This window comes from Budorcas taxicolor, chromosome 10 (assembly GCF_023091745.1).
Source record: "Budorcas taxicolor isolate Tak-1 chromosome 10, Takin1.1, whole genome shotgun sequence".
NCBI lineage: Eukaryota > Metazoa > Chordata > Mammalia > Artiodactyla > Bovidae > Budorcas > Budorcas taxicolor.
The window spans coordinates 49910432-49935483 of record NC_068919.1 but is presented as its reverse complement, the minus strand read 5'-3'; the positions used below and the strand labels follow the sequence as shown (position 1 = coordinate 49935483).

General features: G+C 36.1%; 1 protein-coding gene across 1 annotated transcript in view; it reads right to left on the bottom strand.

The window, feature by feature from the left end:
* The window catches only part of ADAM10 (ADAM metallopeptidase domain 10), a 76564-nt gene extending 59347 nt beyond the window's left edge, over nucleotides 1-17217 (bottom strand). The window contains exons 1-2 of the mRNA XM_052646640.1: nucleotides 17100-17217; nucleotides 14898-15056 (exon numbers count right to left, since the gene is read on the bottom strand). Of these exons, the coding sequence (XP_052502600.1) occupies nucleotides 14898-15056; nucleotides 17100-17202 (262 nt within the window). The 5' untranslated portion in view covers nucleotides 17203-17217. The remainder of the gene's footprint in view (nucleotides 1-14897; nucleotides 15057-17099) is intronic.
* Nucleotides 17218-25052: the final 7835 nt, after the last annotated feature.

The following is a 25052-nucleotide window of genomic DNA, read 5'->3' as shown; positions in this document are numbered from 1 at the left end:
GGGAGGCAGGCCTGGCGCACTGCGATTCATGGGGTCGCAAAGAGTCGGACACGACTGAGCGACTGAACTAACTAATATAAAACATTAGAAACATCAAGAATTAGTATATTTAAAAGAACTAGAGTGTTTTATTTCTTTGTAAATTGTATTTTATATATCATGAATTTTAAATATACATTCTTTTGGGAAGCCTGATATTTAGGATTAAGAAAAAAAAGTTTCCAAAGCCACAAAACAGCATTATATATGCTTCAAAATCTGTCAGCACAATACTCTCTTAATAGAAAAAACAAGAAACAAGTATAAAATGTTTCCCATATACTTTCAAAACTTCTAAAAGAGCCTATTTTCCCTGGTCACCACATAAACTATGAAAATGGACAATGACATTTCCCTCTAAAATTACTGACAATATAATCCCCATTTCTAGAAAAAGCCTTTGTTCGACTAATGAATAAGCCCTCATTGAGATGCTAAATCATAGGATGCACTGTAGTTCCCCTGAAAAGGCCAAACAGCATATTCTTTCACAAAGAATGAGTCATTGGTGTAGAATATTCAGCCTATTTAAAACAAAGATCAGCTTTAAATCTAAGGCCTTTCTTCTAGTTCCTTTGCATGCCAACCTCTTGCTTTTGCTTTGTTGTAGGAGGCACAGATATAAATAATACATATATTGTGATACCACCTCAAGCAGGAAATAGCTCTAATTAACTCTCAATCATCCACTCCAGGAAGGGGAAATATTTACAGTTCAGATCATCTGCCCCAACAGAGTCACACATAAAACACCCACTTCTCACTAGATACTAACTACAGTAGACTTAACGTCCTCACTGCTCCCAGCAAGCCATCCCTCCCTCAATGTGACTGCCAGGTTAGGAATTTTACTGCAGAATCCAAAACCTTAGCTATGAGATAACTCTAACAATCAAACTTGGTATAATTTCTCTAATAATGAAACAGTTTGGTGTCATTTCGAGGGGCTCCAAAGAGCTCTAATATACCATAGTCCTTTATGTCTCAGTGCAGAGAAGAATTCGGTGAGAGCAAAGTGATAGATAAGAAGTGATTTATTAGAATAGGACCCTTGTGAGGCTTACAAGCAGGCAGGGAGAAATTCCACATCCCGAGTACTTACTGGGCTAGTTTCACAATCAGGCAAAGTGGAGGGGGTGGAAAACTTTATCTTTCTTGAGTAGACATCATGTATCCATCATTAGTTTCTCCTCCAGGTTGGGCAGGGGAATTTTCTTATCCCTACATGGTCAAGCTAAGTCCACAAATTATTGTTTTTTATGTGTACAAAAAGCATGTCCTAGGGACCATTAACTTACTGAGCTCACTGGCCAATCAATATGTGGGTCTCATCCTACCACTGTTTTATTGTTTTGGGGGATGTCCCATGCTTCTGTTGCATGGTTTTGTTGCTAAGGAAGCTGGCTTGGTTTTGTCATTAAGCAAACCTGCTTTCTTAAGTAATCATTAAATTATAGGGATCTCTCACTTTTTTCTACTTAAAATCCTCTAGGCAGGATTAACTATCTAATCATCATTTGTCCCTTTACTCTATCAATAACACACTATGAATCACTAAATTCAATCAAATGACCCAACTTTTATGCTAGTCAAAGCATTTAAAAGAGAATGGCTCCATAGACAGTTACTGTACAAAAACTTGCTTTGCTAGTATCTGAAAGGTAGATAGGTGAGGTCCTTCCCCATGAAAGTGCCCTTTATTCCCAAAGCTGCCAAAAACCAGCAAGGATTCACTGAAACAATAAAAAGAAGAGGAGGCTTTTTTTTTTTTCCTTTTCAAGGAGAGATGGTGAGTTTAAAGGAATGGAAGAACAGGTCAGGCAGCCCCCAAATATCCTTCCCCCTTCTAATTCCAGTGGACAGAGGTCCTTTTCTCCCTTTCCCCATCCCTCACAACCAGTCTCCGTTTGGGGAGGGTGGCGAGACCAGGAAAAGAAAGGTATAGTATGAACGTCCCTGGGAAGGAGAGTAAGCTAAAGAGGTCCCCTTTTCCACATGCTCTCACAACACTGATCTCCAAGGAAACAGAAACATGGAGCTGGTCCAGGCATGTCCCTTCCCACGTATAGTTTTTAAGATGGGCTGGTGTTGGGGGCCAACGGAGTCATGGGTATCAGGTCAATAGGAAATATGCTGCTCTATTATTCTGATCAGCAGACTCTAGATGGCATTAGGACAGAAACTCTGCCTTGTTCATCCAATATATCTAGAAGTGTCTTGTACAGATTAGACACTCAAACAATATTAACTATTAAACTAATCTATCGTTAAACCTGTAAATCTTAAAACTGAAATGGAATGAAAACTTGTATCATACTGATTTAAAGTGACCGTTAACTCCATTTATTTGATTTGGCACTATAAACCTATACACAGAAAACAGGTCACTTCAGGCCAAAGACGCTAGTTTTTTTTCTGAAGTTCCTGAGCTGCAGCAGCTAAAAATAAATATGGTCCTAGCCAGAATAATATTTATCTTTCTCCTATTATCACAGATTCTTATCTCCAGCAGTCAAAAGTCTACCCTTATCTTCAAGGTTCAAGTTAAATGCCACCTCCACTGGGAATCTTCCTACATATTCCTATGGGTCCCCCAGTGCATACCAGTGCTTTGATGACATTTCTGATATAAAATTTATCACACTGTGACTCTCAATTATTGACTGAGAATATTCCTGAAGGTTTAAAAAGAAGTCTCAATCGTTCCTGTATATTCCCAAGTCAATAAACACTTGTTAAATTTAATTTTTCAGTCACAGCTGATTTCCATGCCTCTTTTCAAAGCTCATCAATTAACTAAAGATCTGTAAATTGTTGGCTCCAACAACATCCTTTTAACCTTCATTCTACCTGCAATAATTAGGCACTGTCTATCATTATGTTCTAAATCTCTAACTACTTTACAGACTGACTATAAAATAGGGCACGTTCAAAACTAGGCCCTGTATGCACATAAATTTCCTAATTAAATGTCAGTGTTATTCCTAATTTTATTAATTCATTTACAAAACTAATAATGGGAGGGAAAAACTATTATTATGAAACATAAGCAATACAAGAATAAATGACACAAGAATATATACCATCAAAGAGCTTACCGTCTAGCTGGGGTGTCAGACATGTAAACAAGAATTCCATTTAAATATCTGCTTGCTAAACATTAAGTCTCTCTGCAATCATCCACAGTTTATTAAATAATGGTTGAATTTAATTTACTCATCCAGCCAACAGCAATTTTCCCTCCATGCCTCTTCTCAAAGGTCATCATATGACCAATGGTCTGAATTCAAAACATACAGAGGACTCACCAATGTATCAATCGAAGTAAAGCGAGGATACCCAGAACTAAGGGGGCAGAAAAGGTTTCCAGGACATTATACCTGGATTATATTTTGAAGGATGAGTGTGGGTTTGGCCAAGAGAGAATTTATACATAAGCAACATGAGCATTTGTTCAGCTCTTTCGTTTCTACAAGGCTTGTCTTAAATTTCCAAAATGCCCCCTCTTTAGAGCCAAGTTAAGCCCGTTTTAAAGAGTATATAACATATAACTGCATTACATAAAATTCTAGATAATGCAAACTCACCTACAGATTGGTGCTTGAGGAAAGAGAGGTGGGAAGAAAAGAAGGACTACGCTGAGGAGAAGGAAGCAACTGGGGGCAATGAATACGTCGACTATTCTTGATTATGCTGACAGTTTCACAGATATATACATGTTTAAAATTACCAAACTGTATACTTTACATATTAACAGTTTATTTTATGGCAATTTTTCCTCAATGAAACTGTTTAAATAAAGACGAGACAACCAAAGACAATGTATAAGCTTCAACTGCATCTTATACATACGTTTTTCTAATGCCACTTTTGTGGAGCAATTAGAGAAACAGGCCCACAATGTCAAGTTTCTAGGTAGAAAAGTATAAACCTGTACAACTTTCTTAGAGCGTCATCTGGCAATATATAATATGCTGAGGGGGAAAATTATGCACAAAAATGTGCACTGCAATAATAAAAAAAGATTAAACAATCTAGTTGTCCATTTAGTTGATGAGTTGATAAACAATATATTCATTACTGAAACAACTAAATACTGTGCAGTCATTAAGGCATTGAAAAGGTAGGGCTTCCCTCACCTTCAAAAAAAATAGGGCTGTATTTATTGGTATAGAAACAATTATAAGATATATAAATGAAATTTTAAATGGTTAAGGCTATTCACTAAAATGCTAATAGTGATTGACACACTTCGTCTTCTAATTAATTCACAAGCAAAAATGTCTATTTTATATAGTCATTTCATAATCAGAATGGAGAGGGTGATGGCACCCACTCCAGTACTCTTGCCTGGAGAATCCCATGGGCGGAGGAGCCTTGCAGGCTGCAGTCCATGGGGTCGCTAAGAGTTGGACACGACTGAGCAACTTGACCTTCACTTTTCACTTTTATGCATTGGAGAAGGAAATGGCAACCCACTCCAGTGTTCTTGCCTGGAGAATCCCAGGGACGGGGGAGCCTGGTGGGCTGCCATCTATGGGGTCGCACAGAGTCGGACACAACTGAAGTGACTTAGCAGCAGCAGCAGCAGCATAATCAGAAAAGCTAAGAGTATTTCCAGCTTTGGAGAAACAGTAGTTTGGAATTATCAAATTTTGGAAGAAATCAGAAATGTTAACAATGTAACACCTTCATTTTATAACATGAAGAAAATGAGACCCAGGAAAAGAAAGTTCCTTCCTTGCCTAAGGACACAAAGCTATTCTACAACATCGTCCTGCTTTCCCCTCAAACTGCCTTCTCACACACATGCCAGGCCTCGGTGCTCTGACACGCTGCCTAGCACGTTTTCTCCCACGTCTATCACTAACTTCTGTGATTTTAAGTAAACGAATTACACTCAAAAACAGTTGTAACTGTTGATCTACAAGGTCATCTTTAAATCTATGATTCTGTAAGGGAGCAAAATCTGACACCCAAAAATGTCTTTCATTGGTATTTTTTTAGCTTTAATTTTTATTTGCTTAAGTTATGAAAGTATGATGACATATTTATAGGAGACTTGGAAAATACAGAACAAGGTTACATATAGTTTCACTATATATTACAATTATTTTTTAAGTGGAGAAACTAAGATTTTTATTTGGAATTTCAATACCAAACTCTCAAAAATTAAAAGAATGAATATAGAGAAGTAGAAGGATATAGTAAATCTGAAAAGCTCTGTGAACCAATTCAACGTAATTAAGGTTTATACAATTTTCACACAACAGTAGGATACAAATTATATTCAAGTTCCCATTAATTTTAAACTAGGAGACACTGGAACATACAGAGGGACATAAAACAAGGTGCAAACATTTCATGGTCTAAAGGTATTGAAATCATACACAGTCCTTCTCTTATCACTGTGGAATTATGCTATAAATCAGCATCAAAAGATTTTTTTAAATAACCCACATATTTTCAAGTGCATGTGACATTTACAAAGAAAGTGCTTCAACTTGGCCATCAAAAGCCTCAATAAAGTTAGACTGAAAAAAACACAAAGGGTGACTACAGAGATGAAAGCATTTAAATGAGAAATTAGTATCAAAATGAGAAATTAATATTCAAGATACTTTAAACAAAACCCCATGTATTTCAAAATTAAATTTCTACTATTAAATGATGGATGTATTTAAGAAGCCATAACAAGAAAAATTAGAAAATACTTGTCTTTTTTCTAATATAAATTTATTTATTTTAATTGGAGGCTAATTACTTTATAATATTATATTGGTTTGGCCATACATTGACATGACTCCGCCACGGGTGTACATGTGTTCCCCATCCTGAACCTCCCTTCCACCTCCCTCCCCATTCCATCCCTCTGGGCCATCCCAGTGCACCAGCCCCAAGCATCCTGTATCATGCATCAAACCTGGGCTGGTGATTCGATTCACATATGATAATATACACGTTTCGGTGCCATTCTCCCAAATCATCCCACCCTTGCCCTCTCCCACAGAGTCCAGAAGACTGTTCTATACATCTGTGTCTCTTTTCCTGTCTCGCATACAGGGTTATCGTTACCATCTTTCTAAATTCCATATATATGCGTTTGTATACTGTATTGGTGTTTTTCTTTCTGGCTTACTTCACTCTGTATTATAGGCTCCAGTTTCATCCACCTCATTAGAACTGTTTCAAATGCATTCTTTATAATGGCTGAGTAATACTCCATTGTGTATATGTACCACAGCTTTCTTATCCATTCGTCTGCTGATGGACATCTAGGTTGCTTCCGTGTCCAGGCTATTATAAACAGTGCTGCGATGAACACTGGGGTACCCATGTCTCTTTCAATTCTGATTTCCTTGGTGTGTATGCCCAGCAATGGGATTGCTGGGTTGTATGGCATTTTTATAGAATAAAAATGAAAAGAGAATTTACCAGAATCTGTTGCATGCAGCTGAAGTTGATCAATGCAATTAAATACCATGCAGAGTCTTGAAGAAAGTATGAAAACAAATAATGGACACTGGCATAAAATTTTGTGAAATTTGAAGAAAATCTGTATTTAGTTATTAATACTGTATCACTTGTTAATTTCCTGTTCATTTGTTTTACAACATACTACAAAATGTCTTTCTTTGGCATACAGATTATTTTAGACCAATTATTTTTAAGAAAGAGGAAGACTCAAGAAGTGTTTCTTTTTACCTCCCCTTTAACTGCCTGAAAGAATTTAGATAAAGGGTCTGATCTAGGAAGAGCACTATCAACACAGAGATCTACAAAATTTATGGAGTAGGTTTGGCAGGAGGAACTCAGCAGGGCCTACAGATCAAAGTCCTCTCTGGGTCCCATTGTCCCTGCATGGCACAGCAAACACCTGTTTACCCAACATTTGCTCTCCCATCTTCCTGTAATTTTTTTTTTGCTCCCCTTTTAAGTACCAAACCTTTAGCCTCTTCACCTCTGAAATGCCATATAAACCTCAACTGCCTAAGTTGTTCTGGGGTCTCATTTTCCTGATGAAGACCTTGTATGTACATAATTAAATCTGATATCCTTCTTCTTTTAAAATTCTTACATCAGCTAGAAGAACATTAACAGGGAAATTTTTTCCTTCCCCAACAGAATCCAAGACTCCACAGTTGCTGAAAGCAGTAAAATCCACATTAATGAATTCCTAGTCTAATATTTGAATATAAACATAAGATCCAAGATTGCTTACCAAGATATCTAATCTCCAAATTTATAAACCATAAACAGAATTTTTACATTTTTATAATAAATATGATACCACAATGTAAAGCAGTTCTTTACAGGGCCCAAGTCTTAGACCAATGTCTTTAGACACACTTGCAAGGTCACTAAACATAAACATCAAGAACTGAATTGTGCTAGAAGAGATGTGAAATATAAACATATATACACTTTTAATGCTACTTCTATTAGTTTTTCTATAAATCATCACTCATAAAGTTGAACCTGAAATGCAAATTTACTCTCTTTTCCGGTAGCAAATACAGCCACACTTCTGCAAAATCAATGATACCAAAAATGAAGTCTTCAGTTCAGTTCAGTCACTCAGTCGTGTCTGACTCTTTGTGACCCCATGAATCGCAGCATGCCAGGCCTCCCTGTCCATCACCAACTCCCGGAGTTCACTCAGACTCACGTCCATCGAGTCAGTGATGCCATCCAGCCATCTCATCCTCTGTCGTCCCCTTCTCCTCCTGCCCCCAATCCCTCCCAGCATCAGAGTCTTTTCCAACGAGTCAACTCTTCACATGAGGTGGCCAAAGTACTGGAGTTTCAGCTTTAGCGTCATTCCTTCCAAAGAAATCCCAGGGCTGATCTTCAGAATGGACTGGTTGGATCTCCTTGCAGTCCAAGGGACTCTCAAGAGTCTTCTCCAACACCACAGTTCAAAAGCATCAATTCTTTGGCACTCAGCTTTCTTCACAGTCCAGCTCTCACATCCATACGTGACTACTGGAAAAACCATAGCCTTGACTAGACAGACCTTTGTTGGCAAAGTAATGTCTCTGCTTTTGAAATCTTTTTAATCTGCACAATAATTGTCTTTACTGTCATTAAGTCCTTTGACTTTAGCCCCTTTAAACAAGTCTCTCCTAACTTACAATGTACACAATAATGTACTGGAGGAAGTCAGGATACATGGATCCTTGCCATGAAAATATCTTGCCCAAGCTGTTTAATAAGACTCCTTAGGCTTCAGTTCTGGGCTTCCAAGGTGACATAGTGGTAAAGAATCCACCTGCCAATGCAGGAGATGCAAAAGATGTGGGTTTGATCCCTGGGTTGGGAAGATCCCCTGGAAAGGAAATGGCAACCTACCCCAATATTCTTGCCTGGAAGATTCCATGGACAGAGGAGCTACAGTCCATAGGGTCACAAAGAGTTAAACACAACTGAGCACCTACACGCACACAGACTTCAGTTTCCATCATCTTCAAACTTAAGAGTTTAGAAGTAATTCTAGTGCCTTTTGCAACAGTACTAAAATAACAGAATTCCATTAAATTCAGAACTATCAATACATCAATCTTCCGGTCTATTCCAAAAAACTCTTTTTCACGAACAGCTTGCCGATGAGGGATGAAGAAGAAACAATGCCCCCCATAAGAAAATCCTTATTTTTTAAACACACATGGTTATAAAGTCTTAATTTAAAACTTTCATTCTTCTTACTGTCAAATCAAATATCTATAACTTTTTCCAAACTCTCAAAACCTGTCACTTAACAGTATAGTGAGAACATATTCAAACTGCATCCTTAATGTAATATTCAGGTGTACAATGAATTAAATTTCTTATTCAATCTCTTTGTAAAACTATAGCAAAACACTGCAAAACAAAATCATGAGGTAATATTTCTCAGAAGAAAAAGAACAAAATTTCCAAATATAATTTTACTTTCTAAGGTGAGTTTAAAGCTGTTTTATAATGTAAGAGCTTTCTTATTTTTAAATAATCTATGTTTCTGAAATGATCATTATGCAGCTAAAGTATTTCCTATTTATATTTTTAAATAAATATATATACAAATATACATGCTAACCAATCATAAAATGTCCTTAACTTGAGTCTTATTTACATACATAAAATAAACTGTGATTGAATAATATGAAAGTGCTAGGTATATTTTCTCCAAATTCTGCAAAAAGAATCAAATCCCTTAAATGTGTTCCTGACTAAATGTCTCACATTTCTAATTAAATATTTTTCAAAAAGCTATCATTTCTCACAGCCTTCTCAACTTTTCTTCATTTGTGCCTGTGGATTTTTTGAAGAAATTATATTTCCCTAGAGATTAACTCAGGAAAAAACAAAAAGAGTCAACAATGCCTCTCAGTTTTTATATTTCTTTCAAATATTATCACTGTGCTTAATAAAACTAAATATTTAAGATCCATGCTAGGTAAAGCAAGTTTATAGACTGACAATAAACCTGTATACACTATGGAAGTTCTGAAGTCATGGGCAATTCCAATCACAGCTGAGCCACTCTGTGACTGAATTATCAATCAGAACACTTCATTCCTTAATCTTTCTAAGTTTCTACCACTGTCTTTCACAACTTCAATACACATAAGCATATTTCTAAGCTCCAGACTGGACCTTAAGCACAGACAGAAACATTTCAAGATAAATCCTCAGAATTTCCTGTGACCTCTAGATGAACACGATCAATCAATATATAATGTCAGATTTGAAAAATGCTAGTCATTATCAATACTTTCCAATTCAATTCTTCCTTCCCTCTTTTTCCTCTATTCCTTGTCGCTTCTTCCCACTAACAGTAACACAAAAAGAGTTGAAAGTCTTAATGCCTATAAGAAAACTCATTTATGTCCACAACTTCCAAAGCACAGTATGGAACAAATTGTTTTTTTAAGGTTAATTAAAAACAATATCCTTATGTTTCACAAATACAGACTTCTATGTGAAGGAGTCATTCATCTTGAAATGATTAAGTAAAATTTAACAGTCTCAATTTTTCAGAACAAGAAATAAGGAGTCTTCTCATTGAAACACAAGATAATGAAGCTACTAGTCCAGTTTCAGCTAACACACAGGCTGAAAGTAAAAGTATCCTACTACTGTATGAGGCACAAGCAAATGCAAGCTCTCTGGGCTTCTCTATACCACCCATATGACAATAATCTGAAGTGAACGAATTTGACTCTTCCTCTGCAGCATCAAATATTTACTTAAAATACCTTTTAATTCAGAGGCAAAATAGTTCTTTATAAGTACAGCATGGAAAAATTACTTAGACCTTTGCCTCTCAGAAAGGTAGTACACAAAAGGTACAAAGATCCACTATTTAACATTATTTAAAATAATTCCAAGCAATTTTACAGACATTCCTAAAAGTACTCATATTAATAAGATTAGCAGTATAGTTTATGGTATAGTATAGTATAGTTTATGGAACAATGTTTTTTCCAGTTTCTTTGAAATAAACTGGTCCAAGAGGTAGAGAACTAAATTGTATTCTTACCCTATCATAACTGTTCACACTTCTATCTTCTAGAAGAGAGTGCTCTTTAACCACCTAAGTAAAGAATTGAACAAGTGCTAATTTTAAGCTGGTAACTACATGTAGTTATCACCTTCATGTCAAATTATTGGCACTTAAGTAAATTATATCAAAGCATCTAGAAGTTATTAAGTATTTTCACTGAAAACTGGCTCAGTGTTCCTATATACAGGAATGGCCTCAGAAGCCATTCCCTAAGGTTCTCCAGAACAGCAGTTATCATATTCCATGGTAGTTTCATATATTCAAGGCCTAGAGCTACAAGAACAGTGTTAAGAGGAAGGTAGCCAAATTCTCGTCAGGATTCCTATCCAAAGCTGGCATGCCTCCCCTGTAATTTGCTTCTGCTGAAAGTAACACATATAGGGACACCAAATTCACTCAAGCCTATAGACAGTGACCTAAACAATCATGCAGTACTTTAGTCATAAAAATAAACTACTGGCACTTAACTAAATTATATAAAAATAATATTATTATTAAATAATAAAGGGATTGCTGCTGCTGCTGCTAAGTCGCTTCAGTCGTGTCCAGCTCTGTGCGACCCCACACACGGCAGCCCACCAGGCTCCCCCGTCCCTGGGATTCTCCAGGCAAGAACACTGGAGTGGGTTGCCATTTCCCTCTCCAATGCATGAAAGTGAAAAGTGAAAGGAAGTCACTCAGTCGTGTCCGACTCTTTGCGACCCCATGGACTGCAGCCCACCAGGCTCCTCTCTCTGTCCATGGGATTTTCCAGGCAAGAGTACTGGAATGGGGTGCCATTGCCTTTGTCTCCCTTTTAATCAGTTGTGAAATAAAACATCTACTGCTAAATATGTTAAGGAAAGAATTTGGCTCTAAACAGCAATAAATGCAAATGTGTGATTTCAGGGAGAGTTACAGATTTCAGAAAAGACCCAGAAATCCTTGGAATAAGGGCAGTGAGAATTTACAGCTTCATTTACAAGAATGAAGCAGAAGACACAGGGATAAGAACACAACATCCACAATCAAGCAACATAAAGTTTTCTATGCTCAGTTTCCTCATCTGTAAAGTAGAGATAACATGTGTGCCTATATACCTCATCAGATTATTGTGAAGATTAAAATAATGCAGGCAGGAACTTCATATGGTGCTGGGCAGACATTAAAGAATAGTAACTAATTGTACTTCTACTACTATTAGAACCTTAGGTATTCTACACTGAGAGGTTAAAGGGCCAATTAAAAGTAAATTTAATCTAGACAAATATCATGTGATTTCACTTACACATGGAAACTAAAAAAACAAAGTAAATGAATGAAAAAAACAAAACAAAAACAGACTCATAGACACAGAGAACAAACCAGTGGTTGCCAGAGGGAAGAGGAGTAGGAGACTGGGCAAATAGATCAAGGAGATTAAGAGGCTCAAATGTCCAGTCATGAAATAAGGAAGTCATAAGGAAGTAATACATAGCATAGAGAATATAGTCAATAGTACTGTAATAATTGTGTACAGTGACCGATGTTACTAGCTTATCATGGTGATCATTTCATAATGTATTTAAACATCAAATCATTATGTTGCATACCTGAAGCTAATACAATGTTGTATGTCAACTATATTTTAACTTAAAGAAAAAGTAAATTTATCTAGCCATCCTCTAGAACAGGGGTAGGCAAACAAAAGCCTGCTAGATAAATGAGTTCTTTTGTTTGGCATGAAAGCTAAAGATGGATTTTACCTTTCCAAATGGTGGGAAAAAATTAAAAGAATAATATTCTGTGTCATATAAAAATTTCATGAAATTCAAATTTAAGTGTCGATAACTAAAGTTTTATTGGCAGACAGTCATTTTTATTCATTCACATATTTTCTACTCTGTTTTCATACTACAATGGCAGAATTCAGTTGCAACAGAACCAAGATGGCCAATAAAGACAAAAAATTTAATATCTGAACCTTTTACAGTCTATCAACCTTGGTCTAGAATCTAGACTTAGAGCAACTATTTAACTAAAAAGTTAACAAGTGTATGCTTTCCTTTCATAGCTAACTTGACAGATTTTCAGGTAGTTTTTTGAAAGTAACAGTCTAAATCTGCAAGCATTAAAAATTCTGTTTAAGGCAATGCTTCCCATATTGTCATCTTCACATCACGACATTTCTATTTACCAGAGAAAGTTACAAACAAAATCACCCTAAATATGACTATTTTTAAGCTCTAATACCACTACTGGTATATAATAATAAACAGAATGTGAAAAGATTGCCTTACTATGAATATATATTTACTAAGACAATGAAGAATTAAGCACTGGAATCAATGGTAAAGTTAAATGCCAAAAGGAATTGAACACTAAGTTGCAGCCACTGCCACCAATTCTCTAAGCTGACTCATCACCTTTGGGGAAAAAGAAAGGTTGAAATAAAGGGCGATATCTGAAAATTACTAAAAGATGCAAAGTGGAAAAAATGCAATTATATGATGAAGAAGAAACAGAATTCTGAAAAAAGAGCAGGACATGCTTAAACTACATACAAGTAGTACACACATAAAAAGCAAAACAAGTAGAGGATACTTATAGGAAATAGAAGGCAAAGAATCGCTTGACTACAATATAAGAAGGAAACCATGAATTCAAAATCTGTCAATCACTCTCTCCCTCTCCTTTATTTCCCCAAAGGTCTTGTTTGATTCTAAGAAAACTTTCTGGGGAAAATGTTGTCAGACTTTATTAAGTATCAGTGAAGAAAAGTGCTCCAGAGATAAACAACATGTGAAATATTAAAGGAGAAAAAAAAAACAGAAACTGTAGTTGAAGAACTTACACACCCTAACAGGAAAGGTAAACCTGCAAAACAATTAAATTACTAAGAAAATTATAAAGTATCATATAAATCAAGTAGATGATGATCCTTCTGGCAAAAAGAAAAGAAGGTAAAGGAATCCATACTCCAGCTTGTGAAGGAAGACTGCAGATTGGAGTTCAAGGAGAATTTGAAATATCAAGAAGGGAAATTGGAACAGAAATCAAACAGGGATGAGCAAAAAAGTGGATAAGCAGCATTAACAACAAATTTATGATTTATCAGGTAGTAGTAAAACCATAAGTGTGTTCCATCTCGAGCAATTGTGCTATTTTCTATAGTAATCGAGCATTAGAGATGACAGACTTCAGTACAGAAACTGTCAAAGCTGACAGAGCAAAAAGTCAACATGATTAAAAGACTTTCCCGTACATTACCAGGGGTGAGAACAAAATTACTGACAACAAATTTCTATATGCATAAAGGAAAATGAAGCTTGGAACCTGCCAAATAAGGAAAATAGGTAAAAACTGGGAGACTAGTCTTATTACAGTCAAAAATAAAATATGAGTATTCCAGAGGCATGTGAATTAGAGGAATGTATTTCTGGGTCATTTCATTTCAGTATTCTTATGATTTAATGATTATGGATATACAGACAATGTTAGAATGAAAAAGTCAAGTCTAAATACATTTTGTACTCTCTTAAGACACAGAAAAAGAACTTTCCCAACAAATTACTATCATATAAAGACTATCAGTTCAGTTTAGTCGCTCAGTCGTGTCCAACTCTTTGCGACCCCATGAATCGCAGCATGCCAGGCCTCCCTGTCCATCACCAACTCCCAGAGTTCACTCAGACTCACGTCCATCAAGTCAGCGATGCCATCCAGCCTTCTCATCCTCTGTCGTCCCCTTCTCCTCCTGCCCCCAATCCCTCCCAGAATCAGAGTCTTTTCCAATGAGTCAACTCTTCGCATGAGGTGGCCAAAGTACTGGAGTTTCAGCTTTAGCATATGAAGACTATGGTCAAGAATCAAATCCAGAAACAATATATTTGAAGTCTTACCCAGCGGAAGTCAAGTTATCATTTCAAGATCCCAAAAATATTCAAAAGGCTTAGAAATTACAAAAACATCTAAAATATTCTTTAAATGTTATGCAAATATCCACACTGAAATTTACGTAAGAAGATGGTGCTTCGGTAGGCCATACACACGCACACGCATACAGGTGTTACAGCATTAAATGACTAGATAACATCAGAATATAGAATTTCCAGTTCAGTCAGAGTTGGTTGACTCATAGTTCAAATACAATTGGTTGTATCATGTCAACGAAGTAGAGGCACAGACTGACAATGATATTGTCTCACTATATAAATCTATCATTTAACTGAGATTTTGGTTGTGAACCTACTTTCTAGCCTGATTAATAGCTTAGGAAAGAAAACAGCTCAGATTTCATTTGTCTCCACATAGTTTCAACTATTTATATGCTTTTGCAAAATTAAGTACTTACTAATATCATCTTCATGATAAATGACAGAGTGAAACGGCAGAGTTCGGTCTTTAATATATCTCTCTGCTGGTTCAACATAAAATGTGCCACCATGAGTCCGAATGAATCCTTCAAATCTTCCATCAATAACAGACCCATGGCTAAAACTTCCTTCTTCACCTATTAATGAAAGCAACAAACTCTTAACAAATTCAAATTGCACATGAATGTTAAATTTATTCTCCTTTAAAAAGCCATTCTTATGTATTGAAAAAAACCTAAATACAAATTTACCAGAGAAATTAATTCTCACATGAAATATATCAACCTAAATGTGAACAACTAGAACCTAGTAAGTATATATTTTATATACATATGTATAAACAATGAAATATGGAACATCTGTCTTGCCGACAATCAAATTCCCAGCACCTAGCTCAGAGCCTGGCATGTATGCAATAGTCACTGAATAAATAACTGCTAAATAAACTTTGAAAGAGACAAGCAGCTCTTTGTTAAAATACAAGTATAAAATACATACTTTTAAAATAAAGACATTAAAGTATATTTTGAATTTCTGCTCTAATTGTCATAAAAAAAAAAAGTTCTTTCCCACCTAATATATTCTGCATGAGCGTCTTGGCTTCCTTAGCATATCTGGGTTTTAGAAATACATTTTCAAAATAGAAGAGTGTTAAATATTTTGGAAGTATACCACTAATTCTTTTTAAGATACTGTAAGTTTGTGATAGTGTCTCATCAATGATACTTCTTTAGGGAAAGAAAATAATAAAAAAGAAAGTAGTTTTGGTTTTTAATACAGTCACAAAACATCAAATGATAGAGGTGGGAAGTAGGAGGGATCTATAAAGTTTAATTTACCATTTAAAATTTTCTCACTAAAACAAAGCTGAGGCCTAGCTTTTATTTTCTGACTTTGTATGGCTTTCTCTTTTATTCACCATAATGTATTATAACTTTCTCAGATACTAACAATTAAAAGTTATTATGAATATACACAAGCACAACTAAAAAAAATTCTCAACATCAGGGTTTTTTTTCCCCCAATTTCTAAGTTGTAGATTAGCACTAATTAGTTGACTTTAATCATAGACTGAAGCTGAGTCCAAGACATTTGCATTTTAAATGATACGATGTTTATCTATAATTTTGTCATACGCTTCTCGACTATCACCTAGCAAAATAAAGGGGGGGACTACTAAGTTACTTATCCGGCAAGATAAACTATCAAGAAAATAATAAAAAAAACTATAACATTAGAAATCTTGATCAATGGAGAAACACTTTACTTTTCTATTACACAATTATAACAGTAAAAAAAACCTTTAAATTTATTAACTGTGCTCAATCTACAAATGAGAAATTTTAAGTACAAAAAAACCTCATTTACCCTCATAAAAAAAAAGAAATCTTTCTCAAAGTGTTTAATTTTTCAAGTTAAGATTTGAGGGGAAATCTCTCTACTATGGAAAAATGAAATTTAACTTTCAGTTAACTTTAATAACTCTTAATAAATGAGGATCATCTTGAGTATTTACTAATGTACAGAGTTATAATACCACGATATTTTGTCCATAATACCCCCAGAAGACTTTGATTTTTTAGCTTTTTTACAACTTCCATAAATTGTTCTGTTCTTCCTTCATTACTAAGCTGATAAATGCAGTTTTCCATTGAACTAGTAACTGTGCCCTCATCTCCCTAATATCTTTTAAAATCTGGTATAGCAAGAGAAGTTGTTAGAATTGTGAAAAAAAAGCAAATAGATTCTGAGGACAGAAGGCCTTCAGAGGACTTTCCTATGAAAGACTCTGCACATTATTTTTGGCTGTTAAGATCATTGTACAGTTTCATTGTAGACTTCTCTTATGAAACACAGTTAAGTTACTGTTAATTTCTTTCTTGGAAAATTAGAAAAATTATATAAATCATTAAAATTTTTTAAAAATGTAGCAATTTGGAGGTAATGAGAGAATCAAAACTTCATACCTTTTAAAAGCCAGACACTACATAATTCAATATTAAGCATATATGTAACAATTGATCCAAGAATTACTTCATCCTTCAAAGACCAATGTTCTTCATGATACACTCAAATCTGCCCAGGATTTATACCATCTTTCTGAAATATTTGCCTACACTTCAAACAACACAAATTTCCTTGTGTAGAAAAAATCAGAGTTCTTTTAAGGTTCAACTTACCATAAATATGTCCAGTGTAAATATGAGAAGTATCATAATCAAGTACTGCATTTGATGTTTCCACCCTAAATTCCTCACTGAAAAGGGAAGTATCCCTCTTCATTCGAAGGTTGAAATGTCTGCAAACAGGGTGGAAAAGGAAAAAAATGAAATTAAAAGGATCCAAACTTAAATAATTATTTTTTTAAATAAAGGAAATCTGAAAAATGTGGACTGTTCCACAAAACTTGTCTATTTGGGAAATAACTGACCAATTTTCTCACTAAAATTCTGATCTAAAATTCAACCTACCACTGGTAAAACTCACATACAAATCATCAGTAATCATCTAGGAATATATTAAAAAATAAATGCATATAGGCTGATTCCTACATGGTGAAACAAGATCATTCTGAGGGCAACTAAGGTGCTTGAAGATAAAAACAAGCTTCTTGACTCAATTACTGTTATTCACCACTACCTGTCTTTCCTCTCTAGTAATTCCAAAGCTTTGCCATTTTCTCCTCTTATCCACAATCCAGATAATACATATGAAAGTGTCATCTAATTAGATACTTAACATCTCTCAGAAAAGTAAGTACGCATGCTCTTTCCTACAGACACATACAGAAAGAGACACACACATACATACACACAGAGAAAACGTTTCAAATCCTTTATTTTTCCCTGGGGCAACTTCTTCTAGTTCTTTTTAGATCTTTCTCAGTTCAGTTTGGAGACTCCAACACAAAGAACCATGATAACTGAAATACTCATTCTAACTGTCCTCTATAAAAGAAAAGACCAAAATACTAAAATAAAATTAAGTAAAGAAATCTCAGGTTTTAGAATCAAACTCAGAATCAAAATCTTAAGCCTAAATTTACTAGTCCAGTATTCCTAACCACCAAATAAAGATAACACATTCTGTTTTCTGGAACCATTCTAAGGATTAGGGATTATAATCTATGAAAAAATAAACTCATTAACACGGTACTTGGCACAAAGGAGACGTAAAGGATAACAAATTAGCTATCACTAGTAAACTTTTAGAACTAAATCAACTGCCATAACTTTCATAATCAACTAACTAATCAATTTTCATAACTGCCATAAAAGTCTGCATATAACATAATTTCTACTTAATGAATATGAACCCAAGATTTTATTAGCCAACCTCCAAATGTTAGTAGGATAAGAAATAATTTGAACTGTGACACACTGCTGGTGAAGGTAAAAAATGGAACAATTTGGAAAATTGGCTGTTATTTATAAAGTTAAACATGCAAAAACCCTATGATCCACAATTCTACACCAAGAGAAATGAAAATATAAAATATATGTCTGCACAAACAACTGGACACAAATGTCCAAAGCAGTTTTATTCAAAATAGCCAAAACCTGGAAATAACCTTAATGTCAATCAGCAAGTAGAGAGAGAAAAGATTGTGGCTTATTCATATAGTAGCAAACTATTCAACAATAAAATGAGTCAGTTCAGTTCAGTTGTTCAGTCATGTCTGACTCTGCAACCCCATGGACTGCAGCACACCAGGCTTCCCTGTCCAACACCAACTCCTGGAGCTTCCCCAGACCCATGTCCATCAAGTCGGTGATGCCATCCAACCATCTCATCCTCTGTCATTCCCTTCTCCTCCTGCCTTCAATCTTTCCTAGCATCAGGGTATTTTCCAGTGAGTCAGTTCTTCCCATCAGGTGGCCAAAGTATTGGAGTTTCAGCTTCAGCATCAGTCCTTCCAATCAATATGCAGGACTGATTCCCTTTACGAAGAACTGGTTGGATCTCCTTGCGGTCCAAGGGACTCTCAAGAGTCTTCTCCAACAACACATTTCAAAAGCATCAATTCTTCAGCACTCGGCTTTCTTTATGGTCCAAACTCTCACATCCAAACATGACTGCTGGAAAAAACATAGCTTTGACTAGACTAACCTTTGTCAGCAATGTCTCTGCTTTTTAATATGCTGTCTAGGTTGGTCATAGATTTTCTTCCAAGGAGGAAGCATCTTTTAATTTCATGGCTGCAGTCACCATCTGCAGTGATTTTGGAGCCCCCAAAAATAAAGTCTGTCACCGTTTTCATTGTTTCCCCATCTATTTGCCATGAAGTAATGGGACTGGATGCCATGATCTTCATTTTTTGAATGTTGAGCTTTAAGCCAACTTTTTCACTCTCCTCTTTCACTTTCATCAAGAGGCTCTTTAATTCTTATTTACTTTCTGCCATAAGGGTAGTGTCATCTGCGTATCTGAGATATACAAGGTTGTGTCATCTGCATATCAGCATTATATATTTAATAAAATGATTCAATTCCTAAGAATAGGTACTTTTAACACAAAAGACTGCACATAGTATAATTCCATATATATGTAATTTAACAGGGAAAATCTATCTGTTGTGTCAGAAAGCAGATCAGTGATTACCTGGGATGGAGAGAGACTAAGAGCAAATGGGAATGAAGGAACTTTTTTGCTCTGATGGAAATGTTCCACACCTTGGTTTGAACAGTGGTTCACAAGTACATACGTTAATCAAAACTTAAACTATATGCTTGAAATGATAAAACTATACAATAAAGGACAGAGACAGTATGGACCTAACAGAAGCAGAAGATATTAAGAAGAGGTGGCAAGAATATACAGAACTACAGTCCATGGGGTCACAAAGAATCAGACACAACTTCGTGATTAAACAACAAAAATAAAATAGTTTCAGAGCACTTTCACACATATTACTGCACCTCATCCTCACAGTAACCTTGCAAGGGAAGCATGATGATTTTTTTTTGATACTATTGATATCAAATAGTATTGATACAAAATACTATGGAACCATACAGTGAACACAGTGGTTCACTGTGTTCACACAGTCATCCCCTCTGTGACTCAGGTCACAAGACCAGAATTAGGACTAGAGCTCTAGTATTTGGTTGCTGCATCTTCCTTTTGACCGTATCACTAATGCCTCTCAAGCATGTGATAGAAGCAGTCAAGTTAAATATCTGCTGAGTGCTGTAGTGGTTTTAATGTATGTAATATTACCAGTCTTCACCAACAAGTTACCTTTTAAAATCTGAACAAATCCAAGTAAGATATAACTTTATTTGAATTTTACTGAAAATTTTACTTTACATCACCATACAAAGTACCCTTTGATTATTAATGCCTGAGACACTCTTAACACTAAGGCTAAACTCTGCCCCCTTTTACTATGCTTCTTTCAGTAAGTTTAGTTCTTTTTTTGTTATTATAATATAGTGCACTGCCACCAAAGATAAATTTTAGATTTCCTTTGAGGTGGAAGATGCTCTGTATAAGGAACATTATTTGCACTGGGGATGTTTTCCTACTCTTAGATTTAACCAATGTGTGCACTGTATGGATCAGTAGTATTTCGTATCAATAGTATTTGATATCAATACTATTTGATATCAATAGTATCAATAACTATTTGTATAAATAGTATTTTGTAACCATCCTGATTACAGTAGTTCTATTATCATTCTTTCTACAGTGCCATATAGTAAAGTTATAAATAATGGAGTGAAATTATAGGCAGGCAAAGTCAGCTAACAAATGATAGTCATTTGAAAAAATACATGAAACGGATTTTCCAAATCTCTGGCTTTGAAAATTTCATGCTTTGAAAATGCAGTTGTACCATGTGGTAATAAAAGCTAGTTTTCCCCTCTGAGGCTTTAAAAAAGCACTCTGAATCTAAGCAGTACTAGAGGTAGGAGAACCACCTTCAGTATGGACAACAAAATAAATTAGTATATGATTCTGTAAGTTTCTAGATCATATACCTTCTACACTAATGAGGTACCATTCTATAGATTAGAACAGTTAAGATTATAGAGTAAAAAGAAGTTGTCTTTTCCCTCACATGACTATAGGTTATAGATAGCAAATGGCTCTGACTCTCAGAAGAAACCAGCAATAGTTTAAGATGCATCCCTCAAACTGGTCATAGTATGAGAGATGGTGCAAAATTGTGATTTTGCATTATTGTGAAATTTTGCCATTTGATATTGGAATACATTCTTAAATAAATGTGGTTATGTTATACATCATTTTAATGGCACTTCTCACTTCATGTTTCTCTGCTAATGACTCACTGTTTGCTGTTTATGTTTATTTTAGATTACAGAAATGACGTTAGACAAAAAGCAAATTCAAGCGATTTTTTTAATCCAGTACAAAATGGGTAGCAAAACAGCAGAGACAACTCACGCAACATCAACACAAGTTTGGCCCAGGAACTGCTAATGAACATACAGTGCAGTGATGATTCAAGAAGTTTTGCAAAGACTACAGCCTCAAAGATGAAGCTCATAGTGGCCAGCCATCAGAAATTGACGAGCACCAACTGAGAGCCATCACTGAAGGTGATCCTCTTACAACTACATGAGAAATTGCCGAAGAACTCAACCTCAACCATCCTATGGTCATTTGGCATTTGAAGCAAATTGGAAAGGTGAAAAGGCTAGGTTACTGGGTGCCTCATGAGTGAAGTGAAGACGCTCAGTCGTGTCAGACTCTCTGCGACCCCACGGACTGTAGCCTACCAGGCTCCTCCGTCCGTGAGATTTTCCAGGCAAGAATACTGGAGTGGGTTGCCATTTCCTTCTCCAACATGAGCTGACTGCAACTCAAAAGTTTTGAAGTGTTGTCTTCTTTTATTCTACACAACAACGACAAACCATTTCTTGATTAGACTGTGATGTGCAATGAAAAGTGGATCGTTTACAACCACCAGTGATGACCAGCTCAGTAGCTGGACCAAGCAAAAGCTCCAAAGCACTTCTCAAAGCTAAACTTGCACCAAAAAAAGTCACGGTCTCTGGTAGTCTTCTGCCAGTCTGATCCACTACAGCTTTCTGAATCCTGATGAAACCACTGCATCTGAGAAATATGCTCAGCAAATCGATGAGATGCACCAAAAACTGCAACACCTGCAGCCAGCATTGGTCAACAGAAAGGGCCCAATTCTTCTCCACGACAATGCTCAACCAACACGTCGCACAACCAACATTTCAAAAGTTGAACAAACTGGGCTACGAAGTTTTGCCTCATCCACCATATTCACCTGATCTCTCACCAATCCACTACCACTTCTTCAAGCATCTTGACAACTTTTGCAGGGAAAACGCTTCCACAACCAGCAGAAAGCAGAAAATGCTTTCCAAGAGACTGTCAAATCCCGAGACGTGGACTTGTATGCTACAGGAATAAACAAACTTACTTCTTTTTTGCAAAACTGTGTTGATTGTAATGGCTATTTTGATTAATAAAAATGTGTTTGAGCCTAGTTATAATGATTTAAAATTCATGGTCCAAAACCGCAATTACTTTTGTACCAAACTAATAGGACAAAAAAGCCTCAGCTAATGAAGTACCTTGTTAACTGGGAAAGAAATCTGAGAGCAAAAGCTTTGCTTCCAAGTATGTTAGAGTGATCTGGCAGTCCCAGAGAGGTCTACTGTGTCTAAACGGGACAGGTTTGTCACAGGCCTGGAGAATGACTCCTAGAAATAAAACAAGACTTAACACGCCTTCCTTAGAAAATAGATGTTTCTAGGTATTCTATCCCTGTAACATTCACCTTCTTCTTCATAAAGATGCTTGGCAGAGTCTGCATCCAAATTATTTTTGTAAGACATGTTGCCAGTATTAATAGCAAATATTATTGTGAGTCAAATAGTATACTTTTTGAAACAGAAAAGTCCTTTTTCAAACTGTCTTAAAGAAGCCACCACCCCCCACCCCCCTGAAAAAGGATAAAACATAAGAGGTTGATAGAAAGGGAAAGAACAGATAGCCCATGTGTACGCCATTGGGCCAAACGTGAGGCATCCTCCACAGAAATTCTAGAGCTCTGTAGTTTGAAAAACACAGTTCCAGCCTTTCCTAATGGTCCTGAGGTAGACAGATTGCCCGAAATAAGCAACAATAAACATGTAAGATTCCTTAAGAATTACCAAGGAAGATAAAAGTGAAACTAAAACTGAAGTTTGTAGTGTTAAGTAGAGCTATGATGAAAAACGAAGCAGGATAAAAGGACAGAATGGAAGAAGGAAAGAAAGTGCTACTTTACAAAGGGTGGTAGGCAAGATTTCTCTGAATGGATGACATCTGAGCAGAGATCTGAATAAAATGGAGGCTCAAGAGCCATGTGGCTATGGAGTAGAGATGGGAAAGAGCTGTGAGCAGAAGCACTGCGTGTTAGAGAAAAATCACTTGGGCTGAAGTGGTATATAGAGGGGGGAGGGGAGGAGATGTGGTAAGAAAACAGAACATAGCATACAGAAGAGATCAAAATCTTTGTTCAATTAATGAAGACCTGGGCAGCCAGCAAGTTATTCTTTATGTGACAAACACTGTCTAAAACATTTCCATGAATATATTTCTTCAAACTAGAATATTCCCTGTGCCCGTTGTGGGAAGTGAGAGGAAGGAAGGGGACTTGTCGTCCTGCTGCACATTCTCATTCTCTCAAATCTCTCCTCTTAAAAGATAAAACTTGCCATCTCCTCCCCCATGTTCCTCAAGGATTCTACTCCCATACACATTTTTCTGCCTTTGTTACCTTTCCACATCCAGGGCGGCCTGAAGATTCAAACCCCTCCTCCAAGCCCCACTCCTGGGCTCTTCTCATTCAACTGCAACCACGCAAGCAGTTCAGGTCTCCTTTTATTTGGGTAAGTGGGTTCTACACCGAATTCTTATCCTCAGCCTCCCTCCAACTTAAGATAACGTTTCTGATGAAAAAGAGCTACTGCCATTCTGCTATAGGAAACTGTTTAACAGCTTTTTGATTTTGCATTGCTGATAATATCAACCTCTAAAAGAAAAGGAACACAATGATGAGAACTACTCGAGATTTAATACTGATAAACTGTGAATAACTGGTTGATGATGCAGTAACAAGAACTTAAAAAGACAAACACCATCACCTTATCATCATGGAGTTTGTTAAAACAAGAAATAAGTAAAAGCCTAAGAGAGAAAGTAAGTTCTAAGTTCAGCCACTTATGCTCATGTCCGACTCTTTAAGACCCCATGGACTGCAGCACATCAGGCCTCCCTGTCCATCACCAACTCCCAGAGCTTGCTCAAACTCATGTCCATCAAGTCGGTGATGCCATCCAACCATCTCATCCTCTGACATCTCTTTCTCTTCCCGCCTTCAATCTTTCCCAGCATCAGGGTCTTTTCCAAGGAGTTAGTCCTTCTCATCCGATGGCCAAAGTATTGGAGCTTCAGCTTCAACATCAATCCTTCCAATGAACACTAAGGACTGATCTCCTTTAGGATGGACTGGTTGGATCTCCTTGCAGTCCAAGGACTCTCAAGAGTCTTCTCCAACACCACAGTTCAAAAGCATCAATTCTTCGACGCTCAGCATTTTTTATAGTCCAACTTTCACATCCATACATGACCACTGGAAAAACCATAGATTTCACTAGATGAACCTTTGTAGCAAAGGTTTTAATAAAGCAGATTTTTAAACATTCACAGGGAGTATGAGTAAAATCTCCTATTTGGAGACTTAAAATATATACACGTGAAGCTGAATGACTGACCATGTCTGCAAAATGTCATCCAAGTTGGACAGAGCAACCTCTGAAGTCTCTAAGATAAAAAATGTGAAAGGCTCACTGAGTTTAATAACAGGTATGAGCAAGCTACTGATGCAAGCAAAACATTAAAAAGTCGGAGGAGTCATGTCAGAACAATTTTATTATGGACAATTAAAATGTGTTTGTATTTTTTACATATGAGGAAAAACTAGCAAAGCTATACTCAAAAAATAACCAGGTCCTTGCATTCAATCACCACAGAATTAGTAGAGATGGTTTTTCAAAGATACTGGCCCAATATACTCTTTTAACCAAAATGCACAAAGATACACTGGTTATTATCATGAATCATTAGAAATTCAAACAAAAAAA